At 45.8% G+C, this 17,497-nt stretch overlaps 1 protein-coding gene across 2 annotated transcripts in view; it reads left to right on the top strand.

Moving 5' to 3' along the window:
• Positions 1-17,497, top strand: part of LOC139049599 (phospholipid-transporting ATPase ABCA3-like) — a 344,592-nt gene that overhangs the window by 165,972 nt on the left and 161,123 nt on the right. Inside the window, exons 14-15 of one of the 2 annotated variants that reach the window (XR_011508412.1) lie at positions 6,243-6,494; positions 9,708-9,760. Coding sequence is in view for 1 of the 2 variants with exons in the window: in XM_070525181.1 (XP_070381282.1) it covers positions 6,475-6,494; positions 9,708-9,760 (73 nt within the window). In the remaining variant the exon portion in view is untranslated. Of the gene's footprint in view, positions 1-6,242; positions 6,495-9,707; positions 9,761-17,497 lie in introns of those variants that run through there. The other variant, XM_070525181.1, reaches the window with a different exon arrangement.

Below are 17,497 nucleotides of genomic sequence, written 5' to 3'. Positions count from 1 at the left end.
AGCAGCTGCGCTTGCTTCTGCTAGACACTCACGAGGTGAGATGCCTCCTGGAGACAGAGCTGCTCGTTGGAATGAGAAGCGAAGGTTGCGGCGTGCTACAGAGACTGATTTTCTAGGTGGCTTTTGCTCAACTCTTGCTAGATGGGCTGGGTGGGAATCGAACCAGGGTCTGCGGAGTGCGAGACGGAGACGCTACCACTGAGCCACGAGTACAATGCTTCAAAGCGGTACAAAAGCGCCTCTAGTGAATGCGGTGTTGCCTTAGAAACGAGCTGTTTCTAAGGCTCAGGCGTGCGTCGCTTGCTCAGGCGCACATTTCGTTGCCGAGCCGAACGCTGCGTTGCTCGACGCTCACCGCGTCCAATGCGGGGCGCGTAGTCGCTGCGCCGTCTTACACCCCTAGGCGGGTCGACGGGAACGCTGTCGCGTTCCACTCTTGAAGGCGAAGCAGAGTAACGCATGAGTTGTTTCTTCGTCTAGCCGAACCAAATATAGCCAAGCAACAGCAGTTCACCAGGCTAAACAGTGCTTCAACAACTAAAATAAAGGCTAGTATGCTTCGCATCCCGGGCTTAACCTTAGCTAAGCCACAGCCATTTTATGGTTCAAAATTAATAGCCTGGGAGAGAAAGAAGTTCCCTGGAAAACCAGGGAAGCTATGCAAAGATTGTTCTTGTTAGCTACCCTGCGCGGAGGGAAGGGGTAAGACAGCAACTATCAAAAGTACGGTAACAAGCGAGGCTCCTAGTGTTTATGGCAAAGGCCTGTAGACTACAGGAACCTAAACAGCGCTAATAAATGGTGTTTGTTTGTTGGGAGCAGTGGCCTAGAACTTTTGGTTTGGTACGTACAATTTATGCAGAGCTATGCACATCACTTGCTTGTGTGTGTGAGCGTCTGATCAGCAGCATGTGTCGCACGTGGGGCTGTTAGCCATTTCAATAAGGAAGGCACAGGTCTGTGTAAATGCAACACCAAGCGAGAACAGTAAACGGTGGTAATCCAGGAGGTAGATGCAGCTGTGTATCTGGAGGCAAAGGTAAGCTACTTATGGTAGAAACATGCGAGTTACACGGGATCAATGTACGTTAACGGGACACACAGGTCAGCCCAGCCATAGCATCAGCTGACGAAAGCAGGATCAAAACACATCGACCGCTTGTATGTGGAGATTTGGTGGCATTATTACTGTGTCATTCCGCTGGTATTGCAGTGCCCCAGGAGCCACTGGGTGGTTATGTCATGCCCCTGCCATGGTTGCGATGATAATGATACGTCTGTCACGTTTTGCGAGAAGTTGTTCATTTGCCTCCATGGTGCATTTTCTACATTAGAAGTTTCTTGCATGTATTGTGGTATGAAGTACTCGGAGATTACTGGCCATCGTCTCATATTGCATTGCACCAGCCAGTGTGCGCAGTTGGTCGGCAAGTGTTAAGTCAGCGTACGTCTCTTGACTCATGCTGTCACCGATTTTGGTACTGTTGTGAATTAGTGAGGATGGCGAGTTGATGATACTTTAACGTTTCATATAGAGGAGAATTTCGCCTATGGCCGTGTTTCTGGTGTAGCCCCACACGGCATGCGTGGCGTTGAATTGACCTAGGATGAGTAGTCAAGTAGTGCTTGCTAGCTGTTTCATCTAGCGAAGGACCTGGTCTAGGCGGCCTAACTTCTTTTGGAGCGGCACATATGCGGAGAACGTAGAGCCTGTACTTACCATTTCCTTCAAGTACATAAGGACATGATCGATTACAGAGTCCGTGAGGGCATTTAGAATGGTTGCCAGTGGTGTACCTGTCAGGTACCATGCGTGCATCTCGGGCAGCGTGCGTTTGGCAAATTTAATATATAGGTTGCGTGCCTCTTTGCTCAAGGTTGATAATCCTGGTGGGCTTCGTTGAATGTCAGTGTTGAAGAGAAGAGCCGCGACAACTGCAATGTCAAAGATGGGTGTTGTTCTTCACCGAGCTTAGCCCTTTTGCTTACCCTTTGTGCGGATTCCAGCAGGGTCCCTTCGCATTGGAGGTACACATTGCGTTTGTTTTGTAATTTGTTTTTAACCAGAAGGCCTTCGTGGTTGAGTGTAGCCATGTCTTGAGAGAGATTAGATGGTTACGAATATTTGTTCCTTCAAATACTTATATGTAAGATAACATAATGATGGATTATGCGGGGTCATGTAGAGACAAAGTACTACAAGCTAATAAATGGTTCAATAACTTCGATCCCTTATTCGATCTGTTATTTTCGAACTCGATTTATTTCCAAAATAAATGCGCGTACGTGCTTCTAGCTTCAATTTTTTTTTCGGTTGCATAGATCACGCACATTTATGACTGGAGGAGGAGGAAGTAAACTTTATTACTCTAGAAAGAGTAATTCAGCGGTCGTGCCGGATGTCTTGATCTTCTTGGTTGATGAAGATCTCCGGCCTGCATGGTTGGCGCCCCTATTCCAGGGCACCACTGAGCGTGGCTGCTCGTCGGGCATGATCCACCAGCTTCCGTTGGAGGCTAGGGTCGCCGCTGGAGAGCACGCTCTCCCACTGCTCCGTACTCGGATTTTCTATTTTGTGGAATTCCTTATTTGTATTGCACTCCCATGTGATGTGATAAAGTGTGGGTATTGCACCACACCACGGGCATTTGTCCCTGTATTGACTTGGGAACATTTTGCATAGTATATGTAAATTTGGGAAAGTTCCTGTCTGCAGCTGTCGCCAGTAAACTGCCTGTTGTTGAGTGAGTGTATTGTGGGGCGGGGGATATCTGATTCTCGTCCCTCTATGGTAATTTAGTATGTCAGAGTACGTTGGGATCACTGTCATGAAATCCTCAGGATCTCTATTTAGGTCCGCTCGGTTTGCATGCTCGCGAGCGATCCTATCAGCCCTTTGGTTGCCCTCAATCTCAGTGTGCCCAGGTACCCAAAAGATGGTGTGTCTGATGCGTTTATTCTGTTGGCCAGCGCGGAGGAAGATTTGGAGCGCTTTTTAACCGATTCTGCCATTAATGTAGTTTCGGCATGCTTCCTTGGAGTCGGTTAGTATTATAAGGGATCTATTTGTGCGGTGACAATGAGGCATCAAGATCGGTTAGTACACCCTTCAGGTTTCCAAAGAGGGGGGGGGGGAGGAATTATTTCTAATGAAATATATTGTCATGGACTTACCATTCCGTTCGCGACGTTAAAGTGTTCTCTTAATGTGCCGACGCTCCTTATATCGAACTTTGTTTTAAAGCTGATCAGGAGGCCGGGTGTCCGTCCGAACACATGCTTAACAGTGAGGCCATACTGGTGTCCTGCAATAATTTATATGCGTTTACTATCGTGCATTGCTGGGCAGTTTCGCAAATGCGGTTTGTGCGCAATCAGAGAATATTAGATTCCCGTTGCCGAGGGGCCCTTTCCGAAGCTTTTCATTTACCTGACTATTGCCATTATGAATGACCTCACACCAAGAAGAAGAGAAAACGTGAGCCTATGCTTATTAAAACTGCATGACATCACGATGCCTTATGCACCGCAAGGTGTTTTTTGTTGAGACATCACGAACAGGGTGCCTTTTTAGCTGCACCAAATTTTTTTGAAGATTGCGCTATGGCAGATAGCCGAATTCTAACCCTTGATCTAAATTGCTTGATGACACGACCATTATATGTACTAGAAATGAAAATGTTGAATGGTTCAAAATGTTGAATAATTAACGGAATTACGCTAATGAACATTGAAATTATTTACTTTACGCGAAATATTTCAATATACGAATTGTAGCCACTTAGTTCGCAAGGCGTATCCACTTCGAACAATCTCTCTGGACGGCACTACAATTAAGAGATATTCATTTTCAAAGCGTCCGTCGAAATGCATTGGTGCTCCAGTCACTTCTGTGCTTCGAGGCAGAAAAGGGCGGTTCCTAAAGATGTAACCGTAACACCAGCAAGTTGGCTGCAAATGCCACCGAGGCCTGGCCTACTGCGAGTCCGCCACTTAAAGCTTCTAAATATGTTGAAACCAACATAAAGCGAGCCACAACCCCGTAGTACGCAAAATTCAGGCTACATGGGCTGTTTGCATGCATCCGACGTGAATGAGACGTGAGCCGTTCTATCTGTTTTGCGAGTAGTTATATCAAACGAAAATGCACCGCAATCACATCCGGTAAAGGAAAGTCGTTCTCTTTTTCTTAGCTTATACATGCGCAACGGAGCCCTCGGCGCCGAAGCTCAGTTCTGTCGATCATTACCACGTTGTCTGAACCGCTCCTCTTACAGCTCCTGTGGATGCCAGGAGCTCTTTGTGCCCGCTCTTCTTTCCGCCATTACTTCCCTCTCCCTTCCCCTAGTCCAGGATAGCAAGCTTGAGGCTTTAACACTGGTTAACCTCCCTGCTTTTCTTTCATTCGCATCTCTCGCTCTCTCTCTCTCTTTGTAAATAGCAGCGCCAGAGTTCCCTTAAGTAATTGTACTATGGAACTTTGTGGTTCTCACATGTTGGAAAGGAAAGGTGGAGGGGAGAAGCACTGACGAAGATGAGTTGGGGAGAGGGTGGTCATGGGTGACAGAGAGTGGGGCGGCGTGCTGCACGCGCTTAGGGCGTGAGGGTTCGCTGCGTCGCTGAGGGAGCAAATGTATTTGCGGGTTCCTGAATTGAATCACCTGTATACATTGCGTGCGGTTCATGACCTAGGCTTCGAATAATATCGGTTGTTCAGCAAACTCTCCCAAGCATTAGGCAGAAAGTTATTTTTTTTTTCAATTTAGACTACTTTCCTCAAGCTTTCATGAATGAGCTTTGGCTGCAAGTAATATACCTGAATATTTTTTTTTGCTGAGCTTCGGTATTAGGACCGAAGTTTTGGCGAAATGTTTTCGGCCAACACTGAATCATATGCATCAAGGATCATTTCTTGATTAAAAGCAGAAACACGGGACAAGGAAGACGAAGTTTGCTACGCCACAGTTTTCTCAGATAATCGCCTTCCAATTTCGTCCGTATATTGGCAAGTCCTCCATAGTGGATATGAGCCAGTGACAGAGAACAAACAAACAAAACAAACACTCCCTTTCTTTTGAAACTACGGTCAGAGTAGATATTCCTATGCAAGATCTCCGGCTGCAGTGGCATCACTCACGTAAAGCAAAGCAAATACAGATGCTAGTATATTACAGCTCATACAGCATACATACAGCATACAGCATTGCAGCTCATACTGAGCGCCATAATACCTGTATGGATCACATATGATAATAGGATAATAGCTACCTGTACGAGTTCCAAACAAAGGCCTAGGTCGCAAAGCGTAAAGCCCACTTCAGTGAATTAGCCTGGCGTGGCCTTCTATTGCTGAGATATTCACGCCAACTAGTTTTTGATTGCGTTGATTTTGCTTAATCTTAGTGCATGTTGTACCTTTATGTAAGAAATATACATTTTTGGGGTATTTATCGTCGTATAGTGACAGAGAACAAACAAACAAACGAGCAAACGAGCAAACAAATTCCAAACAAACAAGCAAGCAAGCAAACAAACAAAAATTTGCCTTCTTTTGAAACTATGGTCAGGGCAGACATACCTACGCAAGATCTGCGGCTTCAGTGGCATCACTCACGCAATGCACTGCAATACAGATGCAATTTTCTAGTGCACTCAGCATGATATACAACATGCGACTACTTTACTACGTGTTTTTCTGTTGTAGCTCATACTGAGCGCAATAGTACGTCTATGGATCACATGTGATAACAGGATAATAGTTGCCTGCACGAGCACCAAAGGAAGCCCTTGGTGGCTTCGTTTGAATTGAATTAGCCTGGCGTGCCCTTCTATTGCTAAGATATTCCCGCCAACTATTTTTTTCTTTTCGCTGGTTTTGCTTGTTCTTGGTGCATGTCGCCCCGTTAGATAATAAATAAGCATTTTGGGGTATTTATTGTCCTTAAAATGATAGCCGAGCTGATCTTGATTTCTTCGCTGGAGCTAATAATTGTGCAACCTATATCGTGTCTCACCTACTTTTTGTCGGCTGGCCAATTTATTCCTTCCCAAATGCACCTATTTACGTAAAAGAGCTTCGTCAAACATCTCCTAGTGACATTAGGAAGTGACGCCATCAACCTCGTGCTGATTAGATTAGGCTCCGCAACTATGCCGGGCTAATTTCACAGTTGAAACCATGTTCGTGTGTACGAGCCATATAACGACTACTCGTCCCTGACCGTGTTTTTTATTGCACGCAGGCGTCGGATACAAGCTGACGTTCATCAAGGTAGCGAATGCATTCAAGCTCAATGATATCATGAACATCGTCCGCCATGCTGCACCTGCAGCAATCGTGATGACGACAAGGAGGCAGCGGTGTCCATCGCACTGGGCACTTTGGACAACACGGGATTCCCTGCAATGTTCAGGGCGCTAGAAAGTTCCCTCCGGCAACTTGGCATAGCAGGCATCGGTGTGACCGTTGCCTCGATGAAGGACGTTTACCTGAAGTAGGTTTCACTGCGTTACAATTAATTACTGCGGCAATGTTTTAGGTATGCAAGGATATCACACGACAACTTTATTTCATGTTTGGCTCTGCAAGAGGAGTGAGATAAGCTGCTGCAGAGCAGCTTGACAGGGCTCCTTTGAATTGAGCCGTAGTGAGTCTTTACAGAAAACAAAGAGAATCATATGAAGTACACGAGCACAGAACTGCACCTTGTCGTTAGGAATGATGAGCCTAGCGAATAGTACGGCGCAAAAAAAAATAATCTAGAAAAGAAAGAAAATACAATGGCAGTCAAAACGACAAACATGCACTAAGTTATAAATTTTACAATAACATTATTATGTTAAGTAGTTGAGAATATCAATTGAGGAAGGTCACTGGGTACTTGGGTATCACATAGATGGGAACGATACTGACTATAAAACCATACAACATATCTCGAATAAAACAGATGAAGTCATTAGGTTACTAAGGAGAATTACCAATAGATACAGAAGCCTAGGAGAAGACAGCGCTTAGAGGATAATACATGCCTTTTCTCTCTGTCACTTCACTTATGTGGCTGGATTATTCAAATGGAAGCAGGCAGAACTTAACAAACTTAATGCGATGCTCAGGAAGCTCGTTAAAGTAGCCCTAGGGATACCCAGTAACGCTGCAACCGACAAACTCATGAGTCTAGGGGTGCACAATACAATGGAAGAAATCGCGGAGGCCCAACAGCTAGCGCAAGACGAAAGATTGACAAAGTCACGAGCTGGCAGGAACATATTACAGGCAATAGGTGCAGAACTGAATATACCAAGGAGTCCAATAGAGGCTGAAGTAGAATTAATGATTGAAGTTAGGAGCAAGATCAGAACCAACCCTCTCCCCAGAAACATGCATCCAGAATATAATGTCGAAAGGAGAAAGGCAAGAGCTAAAGCACTCTTGAAGGAAATAGAGCAGCAGAACCAACTGGCAGCTGTGGTTGATGTTGCCTGGGTGAAAGGTAAAGAAGCCTATACGGCCATTGTATCAAATTATCAAGGGAAGGTGCAAGACGCTCTCACTATTTTTACCAAGGACCCCACGGTGGCAGAACAAGCGGCAATTGCTCTAGCCATCAGGAGTAATAAGTGGGCCTTAATTTACAGTGATTCGAAATCAGCTGTAAAGTGTTTTGATAAAGGCTACGTAGCTGGAGTTGCAGCTAAACGTTTTGAAAACATTGTGATTATGACAACTGAAATCCGATGGTTTCCTGCGCATATGGGGAAAGTGGACGAGACTCGGGTAAACCTCAATGAGGTTGCTCATGACTTGGCACGAGGACTTGCTAACCGTGACAGTCACAACCGAGCCGTTCACCATCAAGCCAGGGAATCTAGTGATCATTTATTAACATACAATGATGTTACCAAACATTATTATTTAAGACGCAGACAATTCCCATTGCCACGTTCAAAACTGAACAGGGCTCAGGCAGGCTCACTGCGCCTATTGCACACGGGTACATATCCCACACCGTACACTATTAATAAAATATATCCAGAGAGGGAGATTAAGACGGACTGCAATGATTGTAATGGCATCATTGGAATCAGACATATGCTGGCGGGGTGTCCCGCGACTCTCCCCAACCTTGTTGAAGAATGGACACAGTGGGAGAAAAGGATTCAAAGCCCATTGTTTCAAGACCAACAAAGGGCAGTCCAGAGGGCCCATGATGTCGCTGAAAGGCTTGGCCTGACAGTGCCAACGAGGGAGCGGCACGCCTTGGCTTGAACAGTCGAGCCTCCGGACCTCAGTACAATAAAAGTTTTCACACACACACACACACTGGGAACTTGGAGCTTCGGTTTCTTCTGTAAATTTCAAGAGATTCAATGTTGAGCTTCAACTAGCGACTAATAATTCCGCGTCGAGATTCCTATTATCAATAGGCACTCGTGGTGTTTAAGCAGCTGAAAGTTTGAGCGACTTGACAATGAGGGCTGGGTGACTGAAAGCCATGTTATAATGGACAATGATAGTGCTACAGCGAGATCTGCAGACGAGAGGGTTTATTTACACAATGTACAAGGAGGATAAAAGCAGGGCAGCATCAACAAATATGGCTGTCGATAGGCCTCCCTTCATCTTGACCTCTTGTAAGCTCTACATTTTACCATCTCCTATGTCCGAAGGACAACTGGCTCATAGCGCTACTCTTAATCAGCGAAAGCACCGACTCGGTTTAGGTGATCGGAGAGTGCATGAAAAAAATCTCACAGAAAAGGTATTGAGGGTCTCCTCGATATGATAAGGCGTGGGACGAAGGCGTGTACATGTCCGGACGGGGATGAGCAGGTGGTGATGAAGGCGGCAGTGGAGTGATTTCATAAGTAACAACGGTCACTGGGATGGCGGCTCGCGCGAAATGAAGGGTGTGCTGAAAGAGCAGTTTTTCAGATAGCCATGCACGTAGTGCTGGGGCCACAGAAGGATAAGCAATCGAGGAGCAAAACTGGATGGGACTGTGGTTGCTGTTGCACTGATACTGCGGGTGTAGTTATGGGACTCAGAAAATCTATTCCTAGCAAGTTGATGTGCATCGTCGGCACGGACAATAGTCTCTCGAGCACACTCACTCAGCGGGTACCCAAAAAAGGAACTAGCATGTCCATGGGTAAAGTAGGGCTGCGAGCGTGTCAGAGGGAAGAGGGCGAAAAACTAGTGGTCTCATGCGGGGAAGTGTTTTTACGCTGTGGAAAAGGAGGCTAAAAGTGGGACAACAACAAGACATATAGCGGGTGATAGACATAACTTTGTCCTCCTGTTGTCAGTCCTACAATTTAGCTTCTTGTTCTCCATCCACAAGACAACTGGCTCATAACAGTATCAAGTCATCACATGGGTAATATGGTCATGAATATCAAGAAAACGAATATTTTGGCTCTTCCACTTTAACAGACAGTGTATTATAATTCTGTGTGGATTATATGAAAGTTCTTCCACATTTCATAGTCACCTTCTGCAGGCATCATAAGCGCGGCGCGCCTACTTGAGCAGTGTAAAATGTGGCATTTTTCTTTCGTTTTAGAGCACGCAAGCGAGGCAATTACAGAATTGGAAAACGAGACAACTAACTCCTTCAAAAGGATCAAAAGATTCCGTTTTATGAATATGCAGATCGACCCCAGTGTTATTTGCGCCGCATGGTTGTCCTGTTTTTGTGTTTTTACAGGATAAACTTGGACTGGGCGCCAGGTGGGAAAGAACGAGAACACGAAGTAGAAGGTATGAAATTATTTTTTATCTCAAGTGTCAATTTTGCCGACAGCACTCAATTTATTCGTCTCAACACAACAGGCTTGTTGACCAATCAGGCACTCCATCATGAAACATACAAAGTTGTATGATAAACATTACCACGTGATTTCCTGTAAAGAAATCACGTGGTAAGGAGTAGATAAGCAGATAGCAGAAAAGAGAACCAGACTTCTCATTTAAAGTCCTCACTGATAAACACACCCTTAGGATACGTACGTGGCCAGCCGGCTCTACCATGGCAGGTACCACCAGCTTTAGATTTGGACCCAAGATCTTCAGCAAACGGCTACTACTGATGTGGTATCCGCCAGATCAGAAATTAAACAGCTGCGACATCGTATTCTCCGCCCACGAAATACGATGCTAATTGACTAGGAAGCAGAGCTGTAAATGCAGCAAGAGGGGCACCTCGCATGAAACTGCCGCAGCACGCAGTGGCTTAATTGCATATACTGCTCCGAACATCATCTTTCAGCACTTTGCACCACATGGAGTAAAGACAGCTACACCAGTCTCAGCGGAAGTATGATTCACGTGTCAAGCATGAGGTTACGAGAACTGTCAATTCAGTAGTGACAAGTGCCCTGCTAGCACTACTAGATCAGCAACTGTCATCATGCAAACAGTTACTGAGTGGTAGTTCGGAAAGCATCATTCTGCGTTAGTTCAGCTACTGCTTGACACGGGTGGTCAACGAACGTTCGTTGAACCCGTAAATGTGTAGAATAAAAAACGAACATATCGCGATCATATGCCTGTTATACACACAACGCACCCTTGTGCGCCAATGCTTCGAAGTTTGTACTTGATAACGATTATGGCATTCAACAGCACCACCTTACGCTAACGCTCAGCCATTCGAGCCTACTGACTGTCCTCAGTGAGTCAGCAATATAATCTTTGAGATATGTTCGTCTCATTCACCTTCTCCTGCTTTGTGTTGGCCGAGGTGGTTTTAGAGCAATCGAACAGATGCTGGGATCATCAATGTTGACTTTGTCCTTAGCTACGGTGCGAAATAATTCCAGTTGGCTTCTGCGTACTTCTCATGGAACGCAAACCGGCTTTATAAGCAAAAAAATGAACTTTCTGAGTCCATTAGGGTTTGAAGGAAGTACCTAGAAAACAACAAAAAGACCAAGTACACACGGATGGCCGTCTCACACCTACCAAATCACCCAGAACGTACCTTATTGCGAGGCCTTTTTCGCTACCGCACTGTTTTCCAGCCTTACATTGTGCTTGTCGGGCAGCTTTCCCGGCTTCATCTCGCAGACGTTGCAAGTTTACTGGCTCATTTTTCAGGCGACTACTCAGGTCCGCTAGTCGACTGTCGTTTGGCTCATATACGAAGCGGGGCTCAAAACCTGATATTGCTATTGTCTGCTCTAGTGAAGAATTAGGATTAAACTGAGCCTTGCGCAAGGGAGCATCCTAATTACGATGGGTCGTGTATTCCATGGCACTCGATGTCACAGGTAATAAAACTCTGTTAATGCGTGCTACCTGCCTATTTGCAGGTCGAGGTATTGATACGAATGTGCTCTTTACTCCCCGCGAAACACGAAACTCTTCGAAAAGTTCAGAAATCAAGCATGAACAGTGGTCAGAGATTATTCTGCGAGGATCTCCTTAAACGCAAATAAATGCCTGCAGGAACATTACCTGTGTGCAGGAGTAAGCACGCAAACGTGAACTATGACTAAGAACACTCCGTTCCTGAAGCAATTCTCGCCAAATGGCCCTAATGGGCTCAAATGAACGATACTAAATCGTCTCTGCTCTGGCACAGTTTGGTGGAGATATCCCTGAACCTTGCCGCCTCGAGTCTTGAGGAATAGGCATTCTTATTACTGCCCTACATGCTGCTTTACATAGGCCGTCATTTTTGTTAGCCAAAACTTATGTCTGATGCGTGTGACGAACTGACCCTAAGCAAAAAGTCTCCCAACGTCATGGTACCTTACTACGACAAACTTTCTCGTGCTCTCTACTTTCCAATTTCTCAGCTTTCTATATTCCCATGCTCCCTAACAGTGCAGGTGTTCCTCTTTTTGCATTACCATTCTGATATTTACAGTAGAGCAGTGAATTTTTAGCTTGAAGTCCGCGTCATGTTGTTTCGTTGCTTATCATTAGGCTAGTGGCTTTCGCAGTATAGCAATCCTTTGGCGCAGTTGAAGGTCTAACATTTGGATAACGGCCGCTTTTTTCTATTGACCCAGTGCAGACCAGGGGAGAAAGTGAGGTGGGGTGCCCCAATTAGGAATCTTGCAGGCACAAGTGGGAGTCGGCTAGCGCAAGATAGGTGCAGTTACGGATCACTGAGAGATGCCTTCGTCCTGCAATGACTATGAAAATAGACTCAAGGTGATGATGATGATGATGATGCATCGACTAGGATACTGCACATGTCAGTGTGTCTTGCCCGTTCAAACTTTTTTGGAGAAGCCTCCTTATGCGCTTCGACTGTCGCACAATTCGGAGCGTCCACATGAGCCACTTGGGCACCTTATTGTTGCCTAATAGTGTCGACACGCTGTTTAGTTGCTCAGACCTCCCCGCAATAATGGTTTCGCAAATTTCCTAGTGCCCAAGCGGACTGTAACAATGCAACTTTGCACTCTGGTGAACCCAAACCAAAACAGAAACTATCGCATCCTCCCCACGGCCCACTCAACTGGCCCACGTATAAGCAGACTAAAATTTACGTCTGTTCTGCCTCACTGGCTCGTCGATTTACGTAGTACACTAGATGGCGCGGATAAGTATCGTTCCTCTATACGAGCATACGAGCTATTCTGTTACTACTCGCATCAGTATTGACTTCAGTCTCATGCTTTGGGTCGAAGAACTCTGAAATGGGCTCTGACAAAAGCTTGCTTTTCAGCTAGTGTAAAGCATGGCGGGAATATTCTCACGACTTCGAGTTCGCTTGATCGTTGAGAAGATGGTTTAGGGGGTTAGTATTATGACAAAGCCCGGCACAAGTGACCTGAAGAAGCTCACCAACCTATGAAAATTTCGCAGCCTATTTACATTAGTTGGTACTGGCAGTTCTGTGAGTGCTGCTAACTTTCAAATACCCGGTTTGCGTTAATCGTGAGCACAAATTACGATACTCCACCTCATTTTTGTCGTTTTTACATTAGGAGAGACAGTGCCAATCTTGTCTTGGAGATGGAATTCATGTTTTGATGTTGTCGCATGGACCCCAAATCTTGGGGCAGAACAAGTAAATTGTCTAAATGAAGTTACCACGTTGCACTCACGTGGTGAAGTACGTTGGCAATCATTTTTCGGCAAGCAGGTAGATCAATATTTAAACCAAATACCATGTGCTTTGGTTAAAATATCCATGTAGCGTGTTGAATACTGGCTTCTGCATGCTCGGCTCAGCAAGAGGAATCTAAAATTTATCAAGCGCCATGTCCAGCCCGGTGAACAAGTTTATCCGACCTAGGTGATCCAACACATTGTATATTGCTGGCAGTGTAAAGCGATCTCACGCAGTTTCCATGTTCAAACGGCTGTAGTCCATCACCATTCCATATCAGTCGTTATTCTTTTCGGCTAAAGATACTGAATTGCTGTACTCAGACTCTGTGTCGGATCAGTTCACAGGCCTTGAGCTCGTTGTTGAATTACCGAAGTATCTACTGTTTTTCCCGTCGAACTAGATTAGAGAGCCAACTCATTAGCGTACTTCCCGGTTTGAATTAATGACCATAGCCGCTAAAGTCATGTATCCGAGTTGCTTGGTGTGCATTTGAAATCACCTTCGGTTTCAGTTCTCCAACTCACACAACTCATCTGTTTGTAATTTTATCACACACGGCCCGAATCACAGCGCTCACACTCTAGGATAACAAAAGGAAAACTTCCCTAAACACGGCCTCTCAACCGTTGCCATATTTTGCCGCGCTGGCACTGCAGAATGTGAATTCAGCATCTCACTGCGATTGAACAATGGCCCGATTGCATAGGCTTCAATATAAGGCGCAAAACTGATTTTGATTCTCAGCTATGAGAATGCGGGATCTCGGTTTATCGCTAGGATATGCAACTGTGAAGTACAATCGAAGCAAATCGATCGAGGCTAGAAAGAAGCATCAGCATCGAAGTAGGGGAGGTGGGCTAATAATGCCACCGCATGCGAGCACTTGCAACCGATGCATTGCGTATACCATGCAATGTGCGCGGTTGGCACAGTGCCCAAGCAGGGAGGCTTGATACCGTGGGTAGGCATGCGCAAGGAAGGCAACGCCAGCAGCTAGTTCCACTTATCAAAACACTTTGGCCGGCGAAAGTGATCTCCAGCTAATTGAAGGTTTCAAAGCCAAGACAAAGTGGAGGCAGACTAACTACGGTGTACGACGGTCATGGAACCTGGATAACATTGAATCTTCTACAGAGAACGTACTGTGAATATATGTTTCTCGAGAAACCTGGAGGAAAGAGGGTTGTGGAGGCTGTCTCTATGTACGAGCCGCAAAGGTCTCAGGTGCAGCATGAATTGGGCGTGCTACTGCAAGATATCTGCAATTTTTAAAGCTGCCATTAGAAATGCAACCAACGCCATCAGCACGTCAAACGGGCAACCCTCTCAGGTTGCCCGCTCGACATGGGTCCGGCAGATGTCACTAATCCATTTCGGACATGTGATTTTTAATTGGCCATCCGTCAGGCATAGCGTGCCATCTAGGGTATTGCTTTACTTTCTGCAAACAAAACATCGCGATATGAGAATGTTACCTTTATGCCTTTTTCCTGTCTTTCTGTCTTTTTAATGCTTGGTGCACCTGACAATAGAAAATGCTAAACCACTCGTCATCTTTATCCACAAAGGCAAACTTCTGCCGGTAAGGTTTTGCTAGATGGCGTGCCGAAAGGAACGTAATTTCTTTTCCGCCTAGTAAAATCTAAAACGTTAAAACTGGAAATTAAGTATAGTGGCTCTAAAAAACTCGGTAGCCCTTTTTCCTGATTTCTAATGCAGTTTAGAATTTCCTAACTGACGCGCACACGTTCATGGCAAGCGTTCCCAATCCGTAGCTCAGTCATCATTTGCCGGCGCTGCCCGGACGGGAACGCGCGTCTCATGACAGGGCACCTGAAGATGATATCGTTACGAAACGGCACTGACGGAGAGCGAGCCATGAAAGCAGGCTGAGCGCTATCTCGGCCGCTCTTTCGGTCCGTCGCTGTACCTGTGAGAGGATGGCTGCGACCTACAATCGCTGTAAATTCTGCAACGTGTCATCTTTTCCAAGATATATCCGCTGAAAATTCTGTCAAGTAGGAGTGGGCCCCCTTAGCCACCAACATGGAACACTGTATGATACCATGACGGTGGTAGCAAAAGGTCCATAAGTTGGCTAGATCTTGCCATTCGTTGAAACATGCGCAAGGGCCATCGATCAGCTAGTCCATACCACATCCAGAAGAGCAACCGAAGAGGTTTGATGCTTCTGAAACGCAACTTGTTCTCAAAACGCGAGGGGCACTCGGCAATATAAGAGAAATTGAACCTTTTCCGGCATCCTTAAGGCAGTTGCTTCTTAAGCCCAGACCACACGTACGCTTGCGAACGCGCGCAAGCTCGCGTCTACGCGCTTCCGCCTGCCGTTCCCGCGAGGAATGGTGGTTTGCACCCAAAAACACGCGCGGAAGCGCGCGCTCCTGCACGCTCACACATAATCAGTTCAGAAGGTATCGTTTCGTACAGAAACAATGACGGTGCTGCAAAATGCTTAAATAGTGATAAACGTCATTTTTATTACTTTAGAGTTAATAACCCAACGCAAAAGAAACGAAAATGCGCTGTCTTACACGACATAATCAGCTTCGCATGAAGTGGCAGCAGCACTGGCACGCTATCAACGGCGCCGCGTTCCCGCCTTTCCGCGTCGTCTGCGTTTTTCATGGCGCGAAGCGGCGCGCACTGCTTGCTCAGATTTCGTGCGTTTCATGTGTGCGGTCACACGTCATCGCTGTCTCCCTGGCTGCATCCCGTCGACATTATGCCCACAGTCTCTACTCGTACGAGGCTTTTACTGTTGCTCAAACAGATACTCTTGCTCATGATAATGAAGAAGAGACGAAACCAACGACGGTGCCGGCAGCGGCGGCGCTGGTGGGTGCGACCTGTGTTTTTGGCCCGAAAGCAAGAAGGACGTTACCACACAGCTGTAAGTACCCTGCTCATTTTACGTAGAAGTGTTTTGTCGTGTCGCTATTCTGTATCAGTCCATGGTTGAATTGGTAATTGCTAAGAAACACGTGCAGCGCTGAAAAGACGATATGCACGCGCTCTTTTTGTGTCATTTCGCCCCCATTGTCGTTAATCTGTAAAGCTTTCTTCTCGCCTTGATATCGCTTAGCAGGTTCACTGTTGTTTTGGTGATGCAAATGACCTCTGGTCACCCTCTTGGCGATCAGGTACATACGATGCATGAACACATGAGACGACCATTCGCAGCCACGTCTGTGATGTCTGGATGATTGTTTACATTCTTCATGGCAATTGCAGATGTGCCGCATCGACAAGGAGATCACGGATTATTCTGCAAGTACTACAGAATGACGCCGCAGCTTTTCGATAAGCTGTTAAACTTTGTGGCTGCGGACCTGACCCGACAGCCGTTAATCAGGGAGCCAGGGAGCCCTTAAAGCCTGGAGAGCGACTGGCAATGACATTGAGGTTCGTAGAAGTACATTCCACATGGTGAGTAAAATTATTTACCAGTGGAGTACCATGTATGTGCTGCTACAGTCGTAATGCTAATACATTCTTTAACATTATACTTTGCTGTATAATTTAAAGAAACTGCCTAGGCTGCTGCCATGAAGTCTTTCTGTTATAGAGGTTAATCATAGCATGGTAGTTATCAGTCTAGGGCCCAGTCCCTCAGGCTAGGAAATGCTGGCCCACAGTTTGTGTATGGAACAGCAAATTCCTGCTATTTTACATCTTTTATGTACTATGTGGTTGCTTGCAGAAATGTGATGATTTTTATTTGTATTGGTTCATTAGGGTTAAAATGTAAAAATGCTGATGTCCAGTGCATTGGGGGCACGTTCCCATATATAAATCATGGTTCTGGCACGTAAAACCCCTCAATTCAATTCGATTGGTGAGTGAGGGCAATTTTCGTTTTGTTTGTCATGTGACAGTTACCTGGCATCAGGGCAGGAGAAATGCCAAGTAGCGCTGTTATATCGTGTAGGTCTTGAAACTGCCAGGCAATGCCTAAACGGCACATGTCGAGCAATATGGGCATGCCTCAAGGACCGCTTCATGCAAGTAAGTATGCCATTACACTTCACTTATCACTGCTGCATCTTTGATGATTGCTGGTAGTGCGGGCAAAATGTTTGCCAAATAATTAAAGAATGATCAGCCTTCAAGCAGTACCAAAACACTAGGTAATCAACTTTGCCTTGGTACATTAGAGAAAAAGCATTTCTTCTACTGCATAAATGTGTGTTACACCGAGCTTGGTCCTGTGGACATAGCAATTACGTTTATCGCTTGAAATGACACTGCACACTTTCTAGCAATATGGGCATTGTGTGCCACTGATTTTTCCAGTCATTAGTAATGGCAAGTGCCGTACTATTCTAGACACCAACCCAAGAGGAGTGGGAGAAGATTGCTGAAGGATTGTCAGCTCCATGGCAATTCCCTAATTGCTTGGGGGC

Source organism: Dermacentor albipictus, chromosome 9 (genome assembly GCF_038994185.2).
Source record: "Dermacentor albipictus isolate Rhodes 1998 colony chromosome 9, USDA_Dalb.pri_finalv2, whole genome shotgun sequence".
Lineage (NCBI taxonomy): Eukaryota > Metazoa > Arthropoda > Arachnida > Ixodida > Ixodidae > Dermacentor > Dermacentor albipictus.
The sequence above is the reverse complement of the archived record's forward strand: the minus strand, read 5'-3'. Positions and strand labels throughout refer to the sequence as shown.